Genomic DNA, 19,750 nt, shown 5'->3' with positions numbered 1-19,750 from the left:
GCCCGGCAGGAAGTGACAGGCCCCGGAGCGAGCCCCGGAGGCCTGGCGGAGCCGCGGCCGGCCCGCACCCGGAGCGGCGGGAGGGGCGGGGAGCCGCGGCCGCGCCGGGCGCCTCCCACCCCGCCCTCGGCGCCCCCGCCCCTCCAGGAAGGGGAGGAGGCGAGGGGAGCCCGCCGCGGAGGCCGAGCGCGCCCCCCACCCGGCCCGGCGCCCGGGGACCCCGGCACGTGAGGTGGACGCCCCCCACCCCCTATCCCGGGAGCGCCCGGGTGCGGAGCCAGGCGCGGAGGTAAGCGGGCGGCCGCGGCGGGGCAGGGGCAGGACCTCCGGGGGCTTGGCCGCGCGGGGATGTTTCTGCAGCCGCCGCGGGCTGTGGAACGCCCCAGGTACCTCCCCCGGCGTCTTTCCCTGCCTACCTCTGGCGCTCGCCCTGCGGTCCTTCGCTCTGCTGCCCGAGCCTCTCGCTCTTCTATTCATTTTCACACAGAGAGCTGTGCTCACTGCTGTCCGTCCGTCACCCTAGTTGCTCCTGACCGCTCCTTCTCTCATTCATTTTCCCTCCTCTGACTTTGGCTTTCCCATCCAAGCGTGCCGTCTAGTTCTCTCCCTGCTTTTTTCTGGTCCCCTGGGTCCCTCAGCCTCCCAGTTCCTCGATTTCTGTCTCCCTCCTGCCTGTCTCCCCGCTATCAGTAAGCACACTTCTCCGCTCACTTGGGGTCGGTTCACTCCTGGCACCACCGCTCCGTGAGCCCCCCTTCTCCCGGTGGGGTTGACTCCTCTTGGGAACTCGTTCTCATCAAGGTTCTAGATACAAGGACCCCTGGGGGCGTCTACTCCTATTCTTCAGATGGCTTCGATTTCTGTGGCACAGTCTCCCCCGAACCCACCCCCTTCTCCTTCCCCCCTTCCTATCTATGCCCCATCTTTCCTGGGAGGCAAGAGTTTCATGCTTGGGGAAATTGATTTTCTCCAACTCTTGGCTCAGGAGGCCCGGAACCTGGTCCACTTCATTATCTTCCTCTAGCTCCTTGCCAAAGATCTACTCCAGCCCAGCCCCACAACCCCCAAATACTATATTTCAGGATGACCCCAGTTTCGTGATTCAGGGGACCTCTATGGTTCAGCTTTTCATGCTTTCTCTTCCAGTTAAATTCTGAAAATTTAAATTGACTGTGCCTCCCAGACTTTCTGTTGTCTTCATTTTCTGTATTTGATTTTACAGCCCCGAAGCTGAGCACAAATGAATAGACTTATGTGCCTGGGATCCAGGAATCCTGGTTTTGATGACAGTTTCTCCTGGTTTTGTTTAAGACTTTAAACTGGTCTCTTTCCACCTCTTTTCTGTTTCACAACCTGAAAAATTATTAAGACTTCCATTTTGGGGGGAGATGGGGATCATATAGTTTATTAGCCTTTTCATCTACGAAGGGAATTCATGTCTCCTCTAGCTAGTAAAGGGGGTCTCCTCCCTCTGAGTCCAGTGAACTAGGTCCCATCCTCTATACAACTATGCCGTGCTGCCTCTAATGCTTACCCACTTTTTTTCCTCCGCATGCTGATAATGAGGATTCATGGGTCTGTATCTGTTTAGTGCTTTGATATTTTGGCAAAAGATGTGGGGTGAAGATAGGCTAGACTTGAAGCCAGTGTGATTTCTCCTGTATACTTCATGGGTTATATCCATGTTTGCAATGACATTTGCTCTTACTGGACAACTAATTCTTGGAGGATAAGGATGCAATCAGATTATAACTGGGAATGGACCCATAAGAAATCTCCCCAACTCTAATTTCCAAGGCCAAGCAGTTTGATTTTATTTAGTTTCTTTGTTTTGGATGGTATCATTAAAATGGATTCACCTGAGTGAAACTATCGGCACACCTTAGCAGATATTCTGATTTGTTGTTTACATTCCTAAACCAAATTGTGCTGTGCTGACCTGATATTTCCAATGGCTCCTCCATGCCTCAAAAGTAGAGAAAAAATAGCAAAAGAAGGGGACGAAGAAAAGAAAGAACCAAAGAAACTTATTGTCATTTAACGCTGCTTTGATGGCATGTTTCTTCTTCCTTCTCATCTGTTTCTTTGCTGTGTTCTTAGCAATGTTTTCATGTGTTCTTTGCAAATTTTAGAGTAGACCCCAGAGGATAAATTCTGGTTACTTCAGTGGGCGAAAACATTGAATCTTACTTTCTTGAAGCTTTGATTGCTGTCTTTACTATGTTTAATACCTTTAAGTCATTTGTTACAATGATGTGTTATATTTACTTGGGAATTCTCTGCATCCAGGGGAACTGAGGTGGAAGAAGATAAAGTACCATGGCCAAGGTGTTACTAGTAGCCCCAGCTCCAGCCAGGCAGCTCTTTGGGTGAGATGGGCTATAGTCTAGCTCTTCTGCCTCCCAGTTTTATGACTTTTTATGTTGCTTTGGTCCTTTCTGTACCATAAGCCCCTCCTCCATAAAATGAAGACAATGGGTACTCGAAGTGAGTGACACGGCCTTAACCACAGATTGTTTTTGGTTTGAAGATCTGTGTCCTAGTGTAAAGATTTGATACTTAACTAGGACTACTTGCTTAACCTCTGAAAACCTCATTTCCACAATTGTAAAGTGAAGATAATTATATTTACCGTAAAGCACTGATAAATAATGGCGGTGAAGGCCTAGCCCAGTGAGAGGAGGCGCCCAGTGACTTCTCAGTACATGGTGCCATTGTTAAGGTGAGGCTGATAGTGATGTTGCATGTGAGATAAAAATGAGGAAACAGTAAGTTTTAAATGGGATGATTTTAAACTGTTCAAAGGTGTGATGGGGATATAAAATAGCCTTACTCTTATAAGGAACCATCTTACATTCAGGCCATTTTCTATTTAATGACAGCCAGGAGGAAATAGGTTAAAGTTGTGTTTTTTGAGACATCGCTTAGTTTCAAAAGATGGTGGGGAAGATACGGTTATAAGTGTATTGAAGATTTGATCATTATTAAAACAGAGCAATCATGGCTTCTGGAAGAAAAGGAAGGTTCTTAGGTAACTTGAATAAATAATAACATGAAATAGTCACTGGAGATCAGGTGTACATTTTAACCCGTTGCTTCTTCCATCTAGGTCTGGAGTCAGAGTGCCAGCCGTGGGGACCCTGGACCTCTATCATGGAGACTGAGAGTGAACAGAACTCCAACTCCACCAATGGGAGTTCTGGCTCTGGGGGCAGCTCTCGGCCCCAGATCGCTCAAATGTCACTGTATGAACGGCAGGCTGTGCAGGTGAGGCTCAGCACTGAGGGGCTGTGAGCATTGGCTTGGGGTGGGCAAGGATGCAGGAAGATAATCACCCTTGGTTTCTTTCCAGCAGACTGGGCAAGTACGATCAGGTGATGACAAAGGTCACTTGCAGGTCTGAGAACCTTTGGGGTTTACAACAGTTTGAGCAAGCAGGCAGAACGAGATATCAGTCTTTAAGGTTTTTATATCATTTAGTTCATGTTGCTAGATCTCACTAACCATTTCTCTTCAAGGATTGTCAGGTTTTTATTTTTGGGTCTTTCTTGAAAATCACCCTGGGTAGTGGAAGTTAAGAACCTCAACTATTTCGGCTCCTGGAAAGAAAAAAAAGGAATGTAGTTTTGGCTTTGAAGTTAACACCAAAACTGAATTACTGATACTGTCTTTATAAACACCTGTTAGCATTATACTGTAGATGTTTAAAAATTCCAGTTACTTGAAAATTTTACCTGATACAGACTTTCATAGTCACTGTTTATTTTATTTTTCATCATTTTCAACCCTTTAGAGCCCTGTCGGGCTTCCTAGGTGGCTCAGTGGTAAAGAATCAGCCTTCCAGTGCAGGAGATGCAAGAGACGCGGGTTTGATCCCTGGGTTGATCCCCTGGAGAAGGAAATAGCAGCCCACTCCAGTATTCTTGCCTGGAGAATTCCATGGACAGGGGAGCCTGGCAGGTTGTAATTCATGGGGTCGAAAAGAGTTGGACACGACTGAGCACGCACACAGGCAGGGCTCTATCACCTTTACTGTGTCCCTAGAATATGGTCTTTTATTTTCTTCTCTTTACATTAATCAACATTCCATTTATTTTCAGCCAGTTTAGTCCTAATTCGTTGTTATATCAGATATTTCCAGATTCCATTTTGGGAAATACAAGTTCATGTGAGATTATACTGCTGTATTTTTCAATTAATTGTGTCCCTACTTTTTAAGGACTACATGAACTCACTGGTTCTAATATAAAAATGGACATATCAGATGTTGACAGGCTAACCAGATACCTATCTTTTCCTTTGTTTCTCTCTTCCCCATGTGTCCCTTTCCCAGGATCCCAGTGATTTCCACAGTATAGGTGTTAGGAGTGGTTCATCCCAAGTGGAATGATTCCCTTCTGTTTCTCCCTAGGCTCTGCAGGCACTGCAGCGTCAGCCCAACGCGGCTCAGTATTTCCACCAGTTCATGCTCCAGCAGCAGCTCAGCAATGCCCAGCTGCATAGCCTGGCTGCCGTCCAGCAGGTGAGAGGTCAGCAGCCAGCTGGCCCAGGAGGGAGGGGAAAGGCAGTACAGGTGGGTCGGAACACACCACACCCGCCGCTGAGCCAGGCTGGGAACAGTGTCCCGTGCCTCCTGTCCTTTTGCAGGAGGATGAGTGGACCTCAGCGTGTGGGCTCACAGTAAGAACCGTGGGAGAACTGTCTTTTAGAGGTAGCACGGCTGTGTGCTAGCCCTGCACTGTCCAGTGTAGTAGCCGTTAGCCACAGGCAGCTGTTGAGCACTTAAAATACAGCTAGTCTCTAGGACTTCCCTGGTGGTCTAGTGGTTGAGAATCTGCCTTGTAGTGCAAGAGACGAGGGTTCAACCCCTGGTCAGGGAAGTAAGATATCATACGCCTTGCAGCAGCTAAGCCCATGCTGTAGTTTACTGATACCACACGCCACCACGAGAGAGTCTGGGCTGCAATGAAAGATCCCACGGGACGCAATGAGGACTATGAGTACCGCAACTAAGACGGGACCCAGCCAAATATTTTAGAAAATCCGTCTCCTTAAAAAAAAAAAAAAACCCAACAAATGCAGCTAGTCCAGATGGAGATATGGGAGAAGATTTTGGATTTCAGAGACTTTTTAGTTCGAAAAAGCTCAGAAGTTCGTTTATGTTGGTATGTGTTAAAATGAGACAGATCAGCTTAAATAAAGTAAATTTTTAAAGTTTACTTCTCCTGTTTCTTTTTACTCTTTGAAAAAGTTCATATTAGAAAATGATATAGGTGGCTCACCTTACATTTGTATTGATCAGGCAGCTCTGGGCTGGACGTAGCAGTGACTTCTGATGTGACCTGACCAAAGGTTCTTCCAGCTAAAAGAAAGCAGGAGAAAGAGCAAGGGCTGCCAACTGCTCAGGGCGGGTTATGTGGGAGTCGTGGGGTTAGCATACGCAGTAATATGAGGGTGATTGACATAGTGAACATACTTGTCCTTGCTCCACAGTAGAGGCTCACTGCTCTTACCTGAAATCTCAGTTATATTTTGTGCCTGTGATTTGTTCCTGGAAGATTCAGAGCCTTTGCCTTCGTTGTCTCTGTTCTCTCTTGTCGTCTTTGCCCTCTAACAGGCTACAATTGCTGCCAGTCGGCAGGCCAGCTCCCCAAACACCAGCACTGCACAGCAGCAGACCACCACCACCCAGGCCTCCGTGAGTACTGCCTGTCCCCACCGAGGGGCTTTCCTCCCTGGGTCTGTGTCTTTCAGTTAAATTCTTGGGTTTGCCAACATTCAGATTTTTCTGTAAGATATTTCAGGAAACCTGAGTACACTTTTTGGCCAACCCAATACTTTGTGCCATTGATCTGAGAGTGTTTATTTCACCATTGATGGTATTTACTGATCGTGCGTAGAGAATATCAGTAAAAGGGAGAGTAACCAGCATGGATCTGTAGAGGTGTCTTAAGGAGGAAGAAAATCCTGGGCAGGAGGAATCAAAGGGTCCCAAAGGCTAATCGTTGGATTCTTGACTGAGAAGTAGAATCTATTCCATTTCGTCCTTTGCTCCTCAGCTCTTACACTGGTGATTAGGGCCTGGTTTCTGTACTTTGCTGATAGCCTTTAGAGGCCAGGATAACAGGTGTGGATGGTAAGGTGTTCATTTCCTCCTGACTCTGTGAAAGTGAGATACTCTGCTTTTGCTGGTGTCACTCTGAGTTTGTCAGTCATGTGTATTTCCTTGTGTCTCTTCCCCCATCCTTAGTCCTGGTTCCCTTCTGTACCACACAGATCAATCTGGCCACCACATCGGCTGCCCAGCTCATCAGCCGGTCCCAGAGTGTGAGCTCTCCCAGTGCTACCACTTTGACCCAGTCTGTGCTACTGGGGAACACCACCTCCCCACCCCTCAACCAGTCCCAGGCCCAGATGTATCTACGGGTAAGCCACAGCCACCATTGTCCCAGGGACATAATTGTTCTCTGACTTGTTGAGTGAAAGCCTTTTTTTTTCTGGCTGCACTGTGCACCTTTTGGGATGTTAGTTCCCCAACTAGGGATTGAACCCAGGCTCAAGTCTTAACCACTGGACCATCAGGGAATTTCCCAGAGTGAAAGCTGTTTTATGTCATCATGGTTGAAAGTGAAAGTTGCTCAGTTGTATCCAACTTTTAGTGATCCCATGGGCTATACAGTCCATGGAATTCTCCAGGCCAGAATACTGGAGTGGGTAGCCTTTCCCTTCTCCAGGGGATCTTCCCAACCCAGGGATCAAACCCAGGTCTCCCGCACTGCAGGCGGATTCTTTACCAGCTGACCCACAAGGGAAGTCCGTGTCATCATGGTTACCCAGATGTTTTAGGACAAGCGGATCTGCTTCCTATGCCTGACTTACCTCTAGATGTGACGCTCAGTGTTCACAGGTAGCTTACAAACAATTGAGATCCTAAGTTAGAAGATTTCACCTCAGTTTTAAAGAAATTTGCACCAGATATAGTCTAATCTTTAAAGCCATGGCTCACTTGCACAAATCCTAAGTGTTACCTCTTGGCCTGTCTGCTTAGTATATATAAACCCTTGTTCCCAACTCATTGTCTCAGCCTTTTTGATGTTTGATTCTTTGTTGTCAGTGTATAGTTTATACACGTTCCAGGTTTTCTTCGGACGATTCATCACACGTGGAGGATGAGGGTCTCCTGGGTTGGTGTGGAAAGGGGCAGGGCCTAGCGGTTTCGTATCTTCTGTTTATTTTGTCTTGTGGTCCTTCCCTTCCGTTTCTTCTGTCTCTCTCCCCTTTCTCTTGTTCTGTTTCCTCTGCTCTTCATCCTCTCCTTGCCAGCCACAGCTGGGAAACCTATTGCAGGTAAACCGGACCCTGGGCCGGAATGTGCCTCTAGCCTCCCAACTCATCCTGATGCCTAACGGGGCAGTGGCTGCAGTCCAGCAGGAGGCGCCATCTGCTCAGTCTCCTGGAGTCCACACAGATGCTGATCAGGTCAGTGGTGACCACTTGACCTGCGGACGGGCCCTGGGGAGGGCGAATGGAGTGGCCTTGGACCAGGGATCACCCTTCCACCCCATTACAACTTTTCAGAATTCTTCCCCCTACCCCACCCTCAATTTCTGTAGAACTTGAATCCCTTACACCTTTTTAGTTATTTGAATTAGGAAGGGAAGTAGGCTTAACTGAAAACAGCCCTGGGGATATGGGAAGCCACCTCCTTTTTTTAAAAAAAAACTTTTTATTTTATATTAGAGTATAGCTGATAATGGTGTGGTAATTTCAGGTGGACGGCAGAGGGACTCAGCCATACGTGTATGTGTATCCATTTTCCCTCCAAACTCCCCTTATCCAGGGAAGCTTTATTCTTAATATAGGACCGGTGTCCCTGCCCTCCTTTTAGCTCTCCATAGCTGTTTTATTCAGAAAGTCCTAGTTCCTTGTCCTTGCAGTACTCTCTGGAAGATAAGGGGTGGTGGAGGGAATTCTGGTAAGACAGACATCAAGCTGAGTTGCTGGCAGAACACTTGATTTCTTCTCTATGAGTTACTATAGCTTTCAACCTTTAGCAGTCTGTTTCACTCAAAGGTGTTCCCAGTATAATCTTCCTCACCAGTGTGTTTTCTGTGCCTTATCTCAAACAAAAATATATATATAGAGAGAGCAGTGTTTTAGCTTCTTTTGCATGGCATACAAACTAGGGTCTCATGGTACTTATTTCATTCTTTTAGTTTTTATCAGTCAGCAAGTGAACACTGAGCTTTCCATTTCAGTAAACTTGAGCAGGTTCTGAAAGGATGGGTGGCATTTGATTTGGAGTAGCATGAACACTAGAGAGAGAGAATAGCATGTGTCAAAGCCTGACTACTCAGATATGTGACTGTGAGTTGAAGATGAGTGAATAAAGTGGAGACAATAAGCTTGTGGCAGGAAAGGGCATCGTTAAGGACAAATCTGAAAGCCACGTGACTTTGTAGGTAGGAGTGGCACTGCTGACTTGAGCAGCAGATTAAGAGAGTCAGGAAACTACTTGAGAAAGACTGATTTCGGAGCCTGTGCCTGGAGAAGGAAGAGAAATGAGGGAACCTGCTGAGAAACTGTTGGGGTCAGTTACAGATACAGCCTTTGGTTTAGACTACAGCAGTAGTGGTGGCGTCAGGATGAGGTAGAACCTGCTTCCATAGCAGTTCTTTCACTTAAACATCTGTTCATCAGATGTTTGTGTGTTGGTCTGTGGATGGACAGAGTAGTGGTTGAAAGTGTAAATCTTCGTTAGGGTCAGTTCCAACTCTGACTTACTGTGACCCCTGCAAATGGCCCAACATCTTCTTGCCACAATTTCTTTGTCTATTAAATAGCCGTTATAAAATACTTGTCCCAGGGTATGTTGTGAGGACTCAGTGAGTTGATGTGTCTGAGTGTTTGAACAGTGCCTGGACACAGTGAGTGTTTAAGAGTTTGGTTCTCTTTGTGATCACACAGGCGACATTCCTCAGCCTTGAATGTAGGAACAGGAGAGGAGGGTGAAGCTGGGCTTGGGGAGGGGGTTCAGGCTTGCCGGTGGGAGGGAGCCAGCAGAGGAGAGGTGAATGAAGGGACAGGAAAGAATTGAGGAGGAGGGAATGAGATCCTGAGCCTAGTGAGCCTTTGATAGGAGGAAGGAGAGAAGGTGGCCGGGGTGAGGGGAGAACGATGGGGGCTGACGGAGGTACAGGGCCAGGTTTCGCGGTGGGACCAGAGGTGGTGGTATCATCTCTGTGGGAGTGAACAGTGAGAGGGGAAAGAGGAAGTGGTTCAGAGGCAGGGAGAGGAGGAAAGTTTTAAATAGCCATGACGGGAAGGAAGCTGATGAGAAGAATCTTCGTAATTGCCAGGTAATATGTACGTGGCCCAGTACCCAGTCCTGATGATTTTTGTAAATCTCTCTCAAAAGCTGTTATTTCTCTACTTTACTATTGTCTGAATTCGGGTTCTTTTTATTTTTCACCTGAATTACTCTACTAGTTTCCTAACTGGCCTCTTAATTTCAGCCTTATTTGCTTCTGTCTCTAATCCTCTCCCATATTACTATCAGGATAAGTTTTTTTAATAAGAAGATATACATTGTTACTTTTTAAAAAAAACTTTATATTTTGTATCGGAGTACAGCTTATTAACATTTGTTGTGATAATTTCAGGTGAGCAGCAGAGGGACTCAGCCATTCACATACATATATCCATTCTCTCACAAACTCCCCTAACATTTTTAATTGTACCTCTGGCCTACAGAATTTGATGAATCATAATAATCCTTGACTCGTGGCATCCTCTCATCAATGGTTCATTCATGGTCCACTTTTTAAAACATTTACTCTGTAAGTTTTAATCATGTAATAAGCCAGCCCCAGCTCCAGATGGAGCTCCACTGCCTGCCCCTACTCATCCATGGTGACATTCATTCTGATTCATCCTTCCCTGAAACCCTTTTTGTACATAGCTTTACTGCCTTTACTATATTTCTAAAATGTTCTTTTTAATATGGAACATTTCAAACATTTATAAAAACAAAGAAATATGAATCTGTATGTGCTTAATCATCCAACTTAAGCATTTATTGACATGTGGTCAATTTCTCCAGGCCCTTTCCCTTCATCTGTGGATTATTTAGAAGCAAGTTCCAGATACCATGTGGATATATATATATAAAAAATATAAATTTGTATTTAAATCTATAAGGTACTTACCTTGTATATAATCCTTTGGGGAATACCTTCATTAAATGACTTATTGTCAAAATCCATCTGTATTGTTGCATGTCATTGTACTTTGTTTTGATTTCCATGTAATATTCCACTGTGTGAATATACTAGAGTTCATTCATCCTCTCTTCTGATGGTGGCCATTTGGTTGGTTTTTAGGCTTTTGTTAGGATGACTCGTGCTGCTGTGACCATTCTTACACATGCCTCCCATTGTCTACAGTGAGCACTTCTCTTGTGGGACTCCTGGGTTAGAGCATGTGTGAATATTTCAACTTCAGGACAAAATGCCAAACTGTTTTCCAGAGTGGCTGTGCTCAAAGAATGGTTTTGACAATAGAGTTGATCGTGGTCTTTCTGATGAGTATTCTTCAGTGGCTTCCTGTGATTCATTAAGAGCTTGTCATCCCTTCTCTCCGTTGATACACTGGACCACTTGTGGTCTGTCAGGCACTGTGCTCGGTGCTGGGAATTTCTCATTTTAACATTCCAAGCCCTTCAAGATCTGGCCTCTTTCTAGCCTCAGCCTACCTGCATAGCTTCATTTCTTGCCACTCCCTCCAGCCTTCCCCAAACATAATGAAATATTTATCATTTCCAAAAACACGGTGCTCTTTCTTGGCTCAGTGGTCTTGCATTGTTGTTACCTGTGTCTTCAAACCCTGTTGGTTCTCAGCTCAGACATCGCCTGTGTTAGCATGTCTTCCCTCATGCGCTTTGTCTGAGTTACTACTCTTCCTCCTCTGCACTCCCCTAGCACTGGGTGCATATCTGTGCATGGTGTAACTTGGTTTTCTTGTCTTCTCGAGTAGAAAGTACTCATTAAAAGCAGGGGCTTGTGTCTTTCATCTCTGCATTCCCAGTATCCAGTGCAGTAGTTGGTAGATGTTGAATGAATGGGGAAGAAAGGGAAAGTCTGAGACATCTTGAAGGAATAAAATAACTGAACTTGATGACAGATTTTGTAGAGAATGAAGGAGACTGAGAATCAGATATGACTTGAGAGCCCCTCTCTGGGAAGACCTTCTCTGTGTGTACAGGTGAGGGTACAGCTGAGGGGGCCGTGGAATATCTGTAGCTGTCGTCACTGCTTCTGACTCAGTCATGGTAGTCTTTCACTTTAGTGCCCTTGCTCCCCAAGTTTCTCAATCTGCCTTTTGCTTCCTATCTTTCAGGTGCAGAACTTGGCCGTCAGGAACCAGCAGGCCTCTGCCCAAGGACCCCAAATGCAAGGCTCTGCCCAGAAGGCCATCCCTCCTGGGGCCTCCCCTGTCTCCAGCCTCTCCCAGGCCTCTAGCCAGGCCCTTGCGGTGGCTCAGGCTTCCTCTGGGGCCTCAGGCCAGTCCCTCAACCTCAGTCAAGCTGGTGGAGGCAGTGGGACTAGCATCCCAGGGTCCATGGGTCCTGGAGGAGGCGGCCAGGCTCCTGGGGGCTTGGGGCAGTTACCTTCCTCAGGAATGGGTGGTGGTGGGAGCTGCCCCAGGAAGGGCACTGGAGTGGTGCAGCCCTTGCCTGCAGCCCAGGCAGTGACCGTGAGTCAGGGCAGCCAGACAGAAGCAGAAAGCGCAGCAGCCAAGAAAGCAGAAGCAGACGGAACTGGTCAGCAGAACGTGGGCATGAATCTCACCCGGACCGCCACTCCTGCTCCCAGCCAGACCCTCATTAGCTCAGGTACTCTGTCTCTTCCCATAATGTTCTTATTCCCTCGGGGCTAGCTTGAAGTCTTCAGGGTCCGTGTCTTTGCCCTTCTTGCTCGTTTTGGTCCTGAAATAGTGAAAGGAAAGAATCACATCAGCCTTGTTTGTATTAGTCCAGGAGACAGGATGACAGGTAGCAGAGAGGGATCTTGTCTGTTTCTGCCAGGCAGCAGTCAGTTTACAAGTTGCCTTGTCCTCTCCTTCTTAGGTCCTGACTTCTTCAATTTACTCCCTTTACCCTTTCATTCACTAGGGTCTTTTCTTTCTTTTTTTAAAATTTGGTTGTTCTGAGTCTTAGTTGTAGCACGTAACTAAGTGCTTCAGTCTTCATTGTAGCATTTGGTTCTTCATTGCTGTGCACAGGCTTCTCTGTAGTTGTGGTGCACAGTCTTAATTGTCCCAAGCATGTGGGATCGATCAGACCCCTGTTCCCTGCATTGGAAGGTGGAATCTTAACTACTAGACCACTGGGGAAGTTCCCACTCAGTTCTTTTTGAATAGCTTGCTGTGTTCTAGGGAGGGTACTGGAATACATCATTGAAAAACAGACTCTTCTGCACATGGAGCTTGCAATTTATCGTAAGGGATGAGTTCTCTTCCTCACACATTTACTGTTGGTCAGTTGGCAGTGTAGAGCAAAGACTGTGTGCCTTCGAGTACTTAGGGTGAGGGAATAGAGCCCTGCTTTAATACAGTCCAACTTGTGATCATCTGTATTGATGGTAAGGATTAAAAAGAATAAATAATAGTGATAACCCAGGGTAGTGCTTGCTTTCAGGCTGTGGATAGAGTTAGATGTGGATACCCTATCTGGTAGTGTTTATTTTGCTTCCTTGTTTCTAGTACTTTAAGTGTTGTATATTTGAGTAATGTACTCCCCATATTTAAGAGTTACTTATCATTTGTTTTCCTAACACCTAGTATGGCACTTTACAAACTATGGCACTTGTAATATCAAAGTGCTTTCATGTCACATATAGTTTCTGGGCACTCTGGTAGGGTGTGAAGCAGGGGAGATCCCATCTCCAGTTTACAGTGGAGGGAACTGGGTCAAGTCCAAGCCCACAGCGGCTGACTCTTAAAACTTCTCATGGGTGGTGACCTAAACTGATGAATCGTGGAGACCCGAGGCAATCATGGGAAGATGTTGGTAGCTTTACCTCTGTGGATATTTATTCTTTCAGTGACTGTTAAGTGTTTCTTGTGTATCAGGACCTGGGCTGGGTTCTAGGCATGTAAAAACGAATGAAATGTGGACTTGGCGCTTGAGGAGAAGAATCTAACCATGAAGATTAGATTGGGCTTGCCATTGTCCTTGCTGAGTGCCAAGTAATAGGATTTAAATAAAGCAAAAAAAGAGAAAAAAGAGTTAGATAAATGCAGGAAATTAGTGAGGACTGTTACATGCTTGAGCAAAGGTGGTCTTTGCCTGACATCTTTAAGGCTGGAGATGGTTGGTAACGTCTGACTCAGAAGAAAGAGTGTAAACCAGGTGGCCTGTCAGGCCCCTCCAGCTCGCTTTCCATTCGTAGTTTGAGTCTACAACTAGGTTCACCTTGGAAAGCTGCTTTGACTGGCGCCTTTGATGATGTTGCTCATGTCTGCTCTCCCTTCCTTTTGTGTCTCTGGGGGCTCGTTCCCGCAGCCACCTACACGCAGATCCAGCCCCACTCCCTGATTCAGCAGCAGCAGCAGATCCACCTCCAGCAGAAGCAGGTGGTGATCCAGCAGCAGATCGCCATCCACCACCAGCAGCAGTTCCCGCACCGCCAGTCCCAGCTTCTGCACACAGCCACGCACCTCCAGCTGGCCCAGCAGCAGCAGCAGCAGCAGCAGCAACAGCAGGCCACCACCCTCACTGCCCCGCAGCCTCCGCCGGGTCCCCCGACCCAGCCGGTCCCGCCGTCCCCATCCCAGCAGCCAGCCCAGACCCTGGTCGTCCAGCCCATGCTGCAGTCTTCACCGCTGTCCCTGCCGCCGGACCCCGCCCCCAAGCCCCCTATTCCCATCCAGTCCAAACCGCCGGCAGCCCCCCTCAAGCCCCCTCAGCTAGGGGCTGCCAAGATGTCTGCCGCCCAGCAGCCCCCACCCCACATCCCTGTGCAGGTGGTGGGCACCCGGCAGCCAGGTACAGCCCAGGCCCAGGCTTTGGGGCTGGCCCAGCTGGCAGCTGCAGTCCCCACTTCCCGGGGGATGCCAGGCACAGTGCCGCCAGGCCAGGCCCACTTGGCCTCCTCGCCGCCTTCATCCCAGGCCCCCGGTGCGCTGCAGGAGTGCCCACCCACGTTGGCCTCAGGGATGACCCTGGCCCCTGTGCAGGGGACGGCGCATGTGGTGAAGGGAGGGGCGACCACCTCCTCACCGGTGGTCGCGCAGGTCCCTGCCGCCTTCTACATGCAGTCTGTGCACCTGCCGGTGAGTGTTGCCCCATGATTGTGAGCACACGTCATCCTCAGGGGGACCTGAGCTTAATTTCGGAAGGGAATAAAGGGTTGAGGAGGTTAGGATATTAGTGCTTCTTTTGTAAGAGAGAGTTTTAATGGAAGGTTAAGATCCTGGCATGTATTCAGTCTTTCATAAGAGACATCAACGTATATAATACCTGAATGTCGTACTCCTACATGAAATTCTGTATTTTTGGATCTATACTAAGTTATATTAAGATACAGCTTTAACCACCAAAATCAGTCTTTAAAGAAACAGCAATTCTCAGTTGGGCTGTGATGAAGCCGGGTCTCCAGGTCTAGGTCAGGACTAAATGATGTTGTATGTTCTTTTGTCTTGATGTAGAAATTACACTTGTTGGGAATGACCAGAAATTTTACTGTACCATGGGATATACACACACTGGGGAATCTAGAACTAAGACAATTTTCTTGGACAGTATGGGAGTAATTGCGTTTCATCATTATCCTTTGCTCATAAATCTTGTTTTCCTTCCTGTTCTTCACTTTATAGGGCAAACCCCAGACACTGGCTGTAAAGCGCAAGGCTGAGTCTGAGGAGGAGCGAGATGATGTCTCCACACTGAGTTCAATGATTCCCGCGAAGACATCGCCAGTGGTAGAGAGCCCAAAGGCCATGGAGGAGAAGGGTGGTCTTGGAGGTGAGGAATGGACTTCTGCAGGACTGCCGAGTGCACAGAAATGAGAGGAAAGCTCTGAGTGAGTTAAGAGTTTAGTCTGATTCATTAGAATGTGGGCCTGAACTTGGTGGAGAGCTGGACACAGGGAAGCCAGGATGATTGATCAAAGAGGAAGATGTGCTACTGTGGACGATCAGGCTGGCTTGGCTCATCATTGGATCATTTAGGTCATCCCCTCCCTGTTCCTTAATCTCGTGTTTATTTTCTAGAGAAAGCTGAGCCAGTGACCAGCGCGAACACTAACACCCTGAGCAGTGACATTGTAGCTTTGGCTCCTGCCCCATCAGCGCCCCCTCCTTCGCTGGCCATGGTGTCCAGACAGATGGGTGACTCCAAGCCCCCCCAGGCCATTGTGAAGCCCCAGATCCTCACTCACATCATTGAAGGCTTCGTTATCCAGGAAGGAGCAGAGCCTTTCCCGGTGAGGGCAGGGCCAGAAGGTGGGGCTTTCACATGGGGACTTGGTCTGTTGGGCTGTCTTTTCAAACTCCAGAGACTCAGAAGGCTCAGAACTATTTAATTATTAGAGAACGGTTCAGTTCTGTTGTTTGTAGGATTAGCTATGAAGAAGGAAGGGAAAAGAAGAAGAAAGACTATGTAGACCAGGAACTGAAAATAGTGGGGAGAGGAGAAGCAAAGGAAAAAAGTGACCTTTAAGGCTGTCATGGTTGTTTTTTATTTGTTTGTTTTTGGGCCCCTTTGTATAGCATTCGGGCATTGTACAGCATTTGGGATCCTAGTTCCCTGACCAGGTACTAACCCGGGCCCCCTGCATTGGGAGCTTGGAGTCTCAACCACTAGACCACCAGGGAAGTCTCTAATTAGGTTGTTTCATAGTGAAGAAAATTGTGGTGGAGAAGTTGAGAGACTTTTCTGGATACCATGAGTTGCAGAAGCAGGACTTAGAACACAGGTCTCTTGCTTCCAAGTGTGTTCCCTGCAGTTTAGGAAGGAAAAGGACAAGATAGGGAGCTGGGGTAGGAGGCCCTTCTCCAGCAGCTAATCTGAAAAAAGCCAGTTAGAGACTCTAGATTGCTATATTGAAAATGGTTCTGTCTGCGTGACTTTGCCATTAACTCTGAGATCGAGGCAAAGACATGGTGGTGAGAAGTGGTGGGGAAAGCTATAGAAAGGAGTTAGGCTAATATAACTCACCTTTTTCTGGAACAGGTGGGCTGTTCTCAGTTATTGAAAGAGTCTGAGAAGCCCCTGCAGACTGGCCTCACCACAGGACTGAATGAGAATCAGTCGGGTGGTCCCTTGGGTGGGGACAGCCCATCTGCTGGTGAGTATTCATTTAGAGACCCATCTAGGAATGAGGCTGATGGAGATGTGTTTGAGGACTTAGCGTAAAATAGCAATTAGCTCTTTCAAGTGGGAATTATGTGAAGTCCATCTACATCAGTATACCTAGAATCACACAGAAGTTGTTCCCATAGGGTTAAGGGGAATTTTATCAAGCTGATCTGTTGGATTATTTACTATAAGGATATATTTTTCAAAGGATAATATGAAATAGGCTGTTTCTTAATTTCCAGTTCTCCTTATTTTAGATTCTGTGATATATGTTAAGGAGTCTTGTTTACATTTCCCCTCTCCTGCTTTTGAAAACTTCTGTGTCTGTGTGTGTGGGGAGGTGGGGTGGGGAGGGAGAAATCTCATATCTTTCCAGGCATTAGTAATTAGTTCCTCTCTCCTGTGGAAAAGTGCAGTCAAATCTGAGACTACGAATTATGAAGAAATTAGTCATTTAAAATGGAGATCATCTGGCTTAAGGTTAGGAAGACTGTGATGTCTTGAGGGACAGGTCTTTATGGTTTTGGATTTTGAACTTTGTTTTCGGGATTCTCAGTTAGGCTGAGTAGGTCTTTGAGGGGAACGCTGAGAGTAATTAGAGTCCAGTGCTGGGCCTGAGGGTGGCCTGAGCGGCAGCAGGAACCCATGCAGCCCTGCAGCGCTGCCTTGTTTTCAGAGCTAGATAAGAAGGCAAACCTCCTCAAGTGCGAGTACTGTGGGAAGTACGCCCCCGCCGAGCAATTCCGCGGCTCCAAGAGATTCTGCTCCATGACTTGTGCTAAGAGGTACAGTAGGCTCCCGTCTCGCCCTCCTCCCTCGGACACCCCTTCCCCAGGATCCGCTCGAGACCCAGAGCTAACGTCTCCTTCACCTTCATTCTCTTCTCCAAATTGGCCCCTAAAATCCTAGTTCACATGTAGAGCAGAGGAGCAAGGTGGTCTTGCATAGCAGCACCCCTGACCTCGTGTATGTTCCCTGACCCACAGGTATAATGTGAGCTGTAGCCACCAATTCCGGCTGAAGAGGAAAAAAATGAAAGAATTTCAGGAAGCCAACTATGCCCGTGTTCGCAGGCGCGGACCCCGCCGCAGCTCCTCGGACATCGCCCGTGCCAAGATCCAGGGCAAGCGCCACCGAGTAAGCCATCATTGTGGGGCGCGATGCTGCAAACCGGGCCTGTTTCCTTCTCTCCCCCGCAGAGCAGCTCGTTTCCCCTGGGAAAAAAAAAGTGTGAGACCAGAACTCTGGTTTCACATGGATCACATCGCTCCAGATTCCGAAATCCTTATCTTTTTGTCTCTTCTCATCTGATTTACCTGTTGTTTCTGTTAATCCTTACCTCTTGTTAGAGGAGGGAAAATCTAGGGGAGTTGTTGGCAGAAGAAGGGAACCAAGAGAGGGACACAGTTCACACTTGAAAGGCACTTGAGAGCAGACTAGTGACTTGGGGCATTTGCATATGAAGTACAGAGTACTTTACTTGTGCTGGGATTAGTTTTTCCTCTGTGCCTCAAACCTAGGATGGGGGGAGAGAGGGAGATCTCATGACACTTATGATCTCATTGTTTTTCCTGTAGGGTCAAGAGGACTCTAGCCGGGGTTCAGATAATTCCAGTTACGATGAAGCACTCTCTCCAACATCTCCTGGGCCTTTATCCGTGAGAGCAGGGCATGGAGAACGTGATCTGGGGAATCCCAACACAGCTCCACCCACCCCAGAATTACATGGCATCAACCCTGTGTTCCTATCCAGTAATCCTAGCCGCTGGAGCGTAGAGGAAGTCTATGAGTTCATTGCTTCTCTACAAGGTATCAAGGGCCTGTCTGCCAGAACCTGGGTCATCTGTATTGCTTTGTTTTCCTATGGTTTTTTTGAGGCCATCCCACAGGGCTTTGTAGATGGAAATGTAGAGGCCTAAGTATGGTATGATGAAGGTCCCCCAGAGAAGGAAATGGCAATGTACTCCACTGTTCTTGCCTGGAGAATCCCGTGGACAGAGGAGCCTGGTGGGCTATGGTCCATGGGGTCAGATGGGACTGAGCATGTATACACGCACGCACTTGACAAGGGATAGTTTTCTCCAGAAAGGAAAACCATCCTACCCTTCTCGCTATTTTGTCTGAATTTTGGGCCCTTAGAGATGGCATGAACGCTGATTTTCTTGGCAGTGTCAAAGAAAACACTGTATTTTGCTCTCTCCTTTCCCTTCCTCAAGTTATCTGAGTTGAACAGCTTAGTTGGTGGAACACCTTAGTTCTTTTATCTTGGCTCTTTTTTTAAAAAAATAGCTAGTTGCTCTGGTTTCATTTTGCTTCCATATCTTGACATCTTGGGCCACTGTATCACTGGATTTAGGACAAGTACTTTTGGTGCTACCATGTAGCTTCTCATACATACCCCACCGTTTCCTCCTAGGCTGCCAAGAGATTGCAGAAGAGTTTCGTTCCCAGGAGATCGATGGACAGGCCCTCTTATTACTTAAAGAGGAACATCTCATGAGTGCCATGAACATCAAGCTGGGTCCTGCCCTCAAGATCTGTGCTAAGATAAATGTCCTCAAGGAGACCTAAGGTGGCCCTCTTGCACAAACCAGCCTAAGGCAGACACTCCCCACCGTCCAGGTTATAACCTGGTGCCAGCAGAGACTCCATGAGGAAGACAGAGCTGTGCTGTCTTCTGCAGGAGGGGATCACCGAGACAGGGAAGAACCGTGCAAGAACTGGTCGCTGGTGCTACATGGTGGCAGCTTTGACGTTTCTCTGGGTTTTATTTTTTAAATCTTCTCAATTCTCACCTACCCTAATCCAATCTTTGTGAAAGAGGCAGTCTAGAGAACTAGGACTGCTCAGCCTTATCCCGGAGTGGAGTGTCTAGCCAGGGTCTGAATTCTCCAGGAGGAGGAGGAGGAATGTACAGTGTGGTGAGACAAGAAAATGGGTGGACTGTAGGTGTGCCTCGGCAGTGGTGGCGGGGCTTGTGTGACACAAGTAGGAAAACCTGGTCCTCCCTCTTCCCTCCGGCTCCTCCCGACTGTAGCTGTGGCCCAGACTCCTGTTGTCACTCCCTTAGTGTTGGGTATTTTCTCCTGCATCCTCACTGGCCAGTGTAGGGACTGGGTTGCCATCATTCTGATTTGCTGCAGAAACTAAAAGTATTGGGTACATATGTGGCTGTCGTCATTCTTTTTGCACCCCCCTGCTCCCTTCCAATTTGTTGTCTTCTACTCTACTTTTCTTTCCATTCCAACTCTGCTCTGTCCTATAGCTTTATAAAGCAGGAGCGCGTGGGGCTGAGGTCAGGAGTAGAAGGACCTGCCTTGAGCGCTATTCCTTATACAACAAAAATATTAAATATTTTTTTTCCTCCTCAGTAAAAGGATGAAAATTGGT

The 19,750-nt window shown here is 47.5% G+C and overlaps 1 protein-coding gene across 7 annotated transcripts; it reads left to right on the top strand.

The window, feature by feature from the left end:
• Positions 1 to 19,749, top strand: PHC1 (polyhomeotic homolog 1). Of its 7 annotated transcripts, none has more exons than XM_024992028.2 (15): positions 1 to 289; positions 3,110 to 3,267; positions 4,412 to 4,522; positions 5,618 to 5,698; positions 6,277 to 6,426; positions 7,348 to 7,479; positions 11,398 to 11,893; positions 13,565 to 14,334; positions 14,878 to 15,025; positions 15,274 to 15,485; positions 16,235 to 16,349; positions 17,037 to 17,145; positions 17,347 to 17,497; positions 17,938 to 18,169; positions 18,777 to 19,749. In XM_024992028.2, exons 2-15 carry the CDS (start codon positions 3,154 to 3,156, stop codon positions 18,929 to 18,931), a joined length of 2,976 nt encoding a protein of 991 aa, XP_024847796.1. In that variant the 5' UTR covers positions 1 to 289; positions 3,110 to 3,153; the 3' UTR covers positions 18,932 to 19,749. The 7 variants fall into 7 exon arrangements, with proteins under 7 accessions (XP_024847796.1, XP_005207129.1, XP_024847798.1 ...); XM_005207072.5 differs by having other exon boundaries at positions 7,324 to 7,479; XM_024992029.2 differs by lacking the exon at positions 1 to 289 and adding an exon at positions 445 to 2,369 and having other exon boundaries at positions 7,324 to 7,479.
• The last annotated feature ends 1 nt before the right edge of the window (position 19,750 follows it).

Source organism: Bos taurus, chromosome 5 (genome assembly GCF_002263795.3).
Source record: "Bos taurus isolate L1 Dominette 01449 registration number 42190680 breed Hereford chromosome 5, ARS-UCD2.0, whole genome shotgun sequence".
Lineage (NCBI taxonomy): Eukaryota > Metazoa > Chordata > Mammalia > Artiodactyla > Bovidae > Bos > Bos taurus.
Note: the sequence above shows the minus strand (reverse complement) of the source record. Positions and strands in the feature narration are given on the sequence as shown.

Coding starts and splice junctions, on each gene's coding strand:
- PHC1 (XM_005207072.5), top strand. CDS start 3,154: ATGGAGACTGAGAGTGAACAGAACTCCAACTCCACCAATGGGAGTTCT. Junction 5,699..6,276: donor CCACCACCACCCAGGCCTCC/GTGAGTACTGCC, acceptor TGTACCACACAG/ATCAATCTGGCCACCACATC. Junction 17,146..17,346: donor TCCATGACTTGTGCTAAGAG/GTACAGTAGGCT, acceptor CCTGACCCACAG/GTATAATGTGAGCTGTAGCC.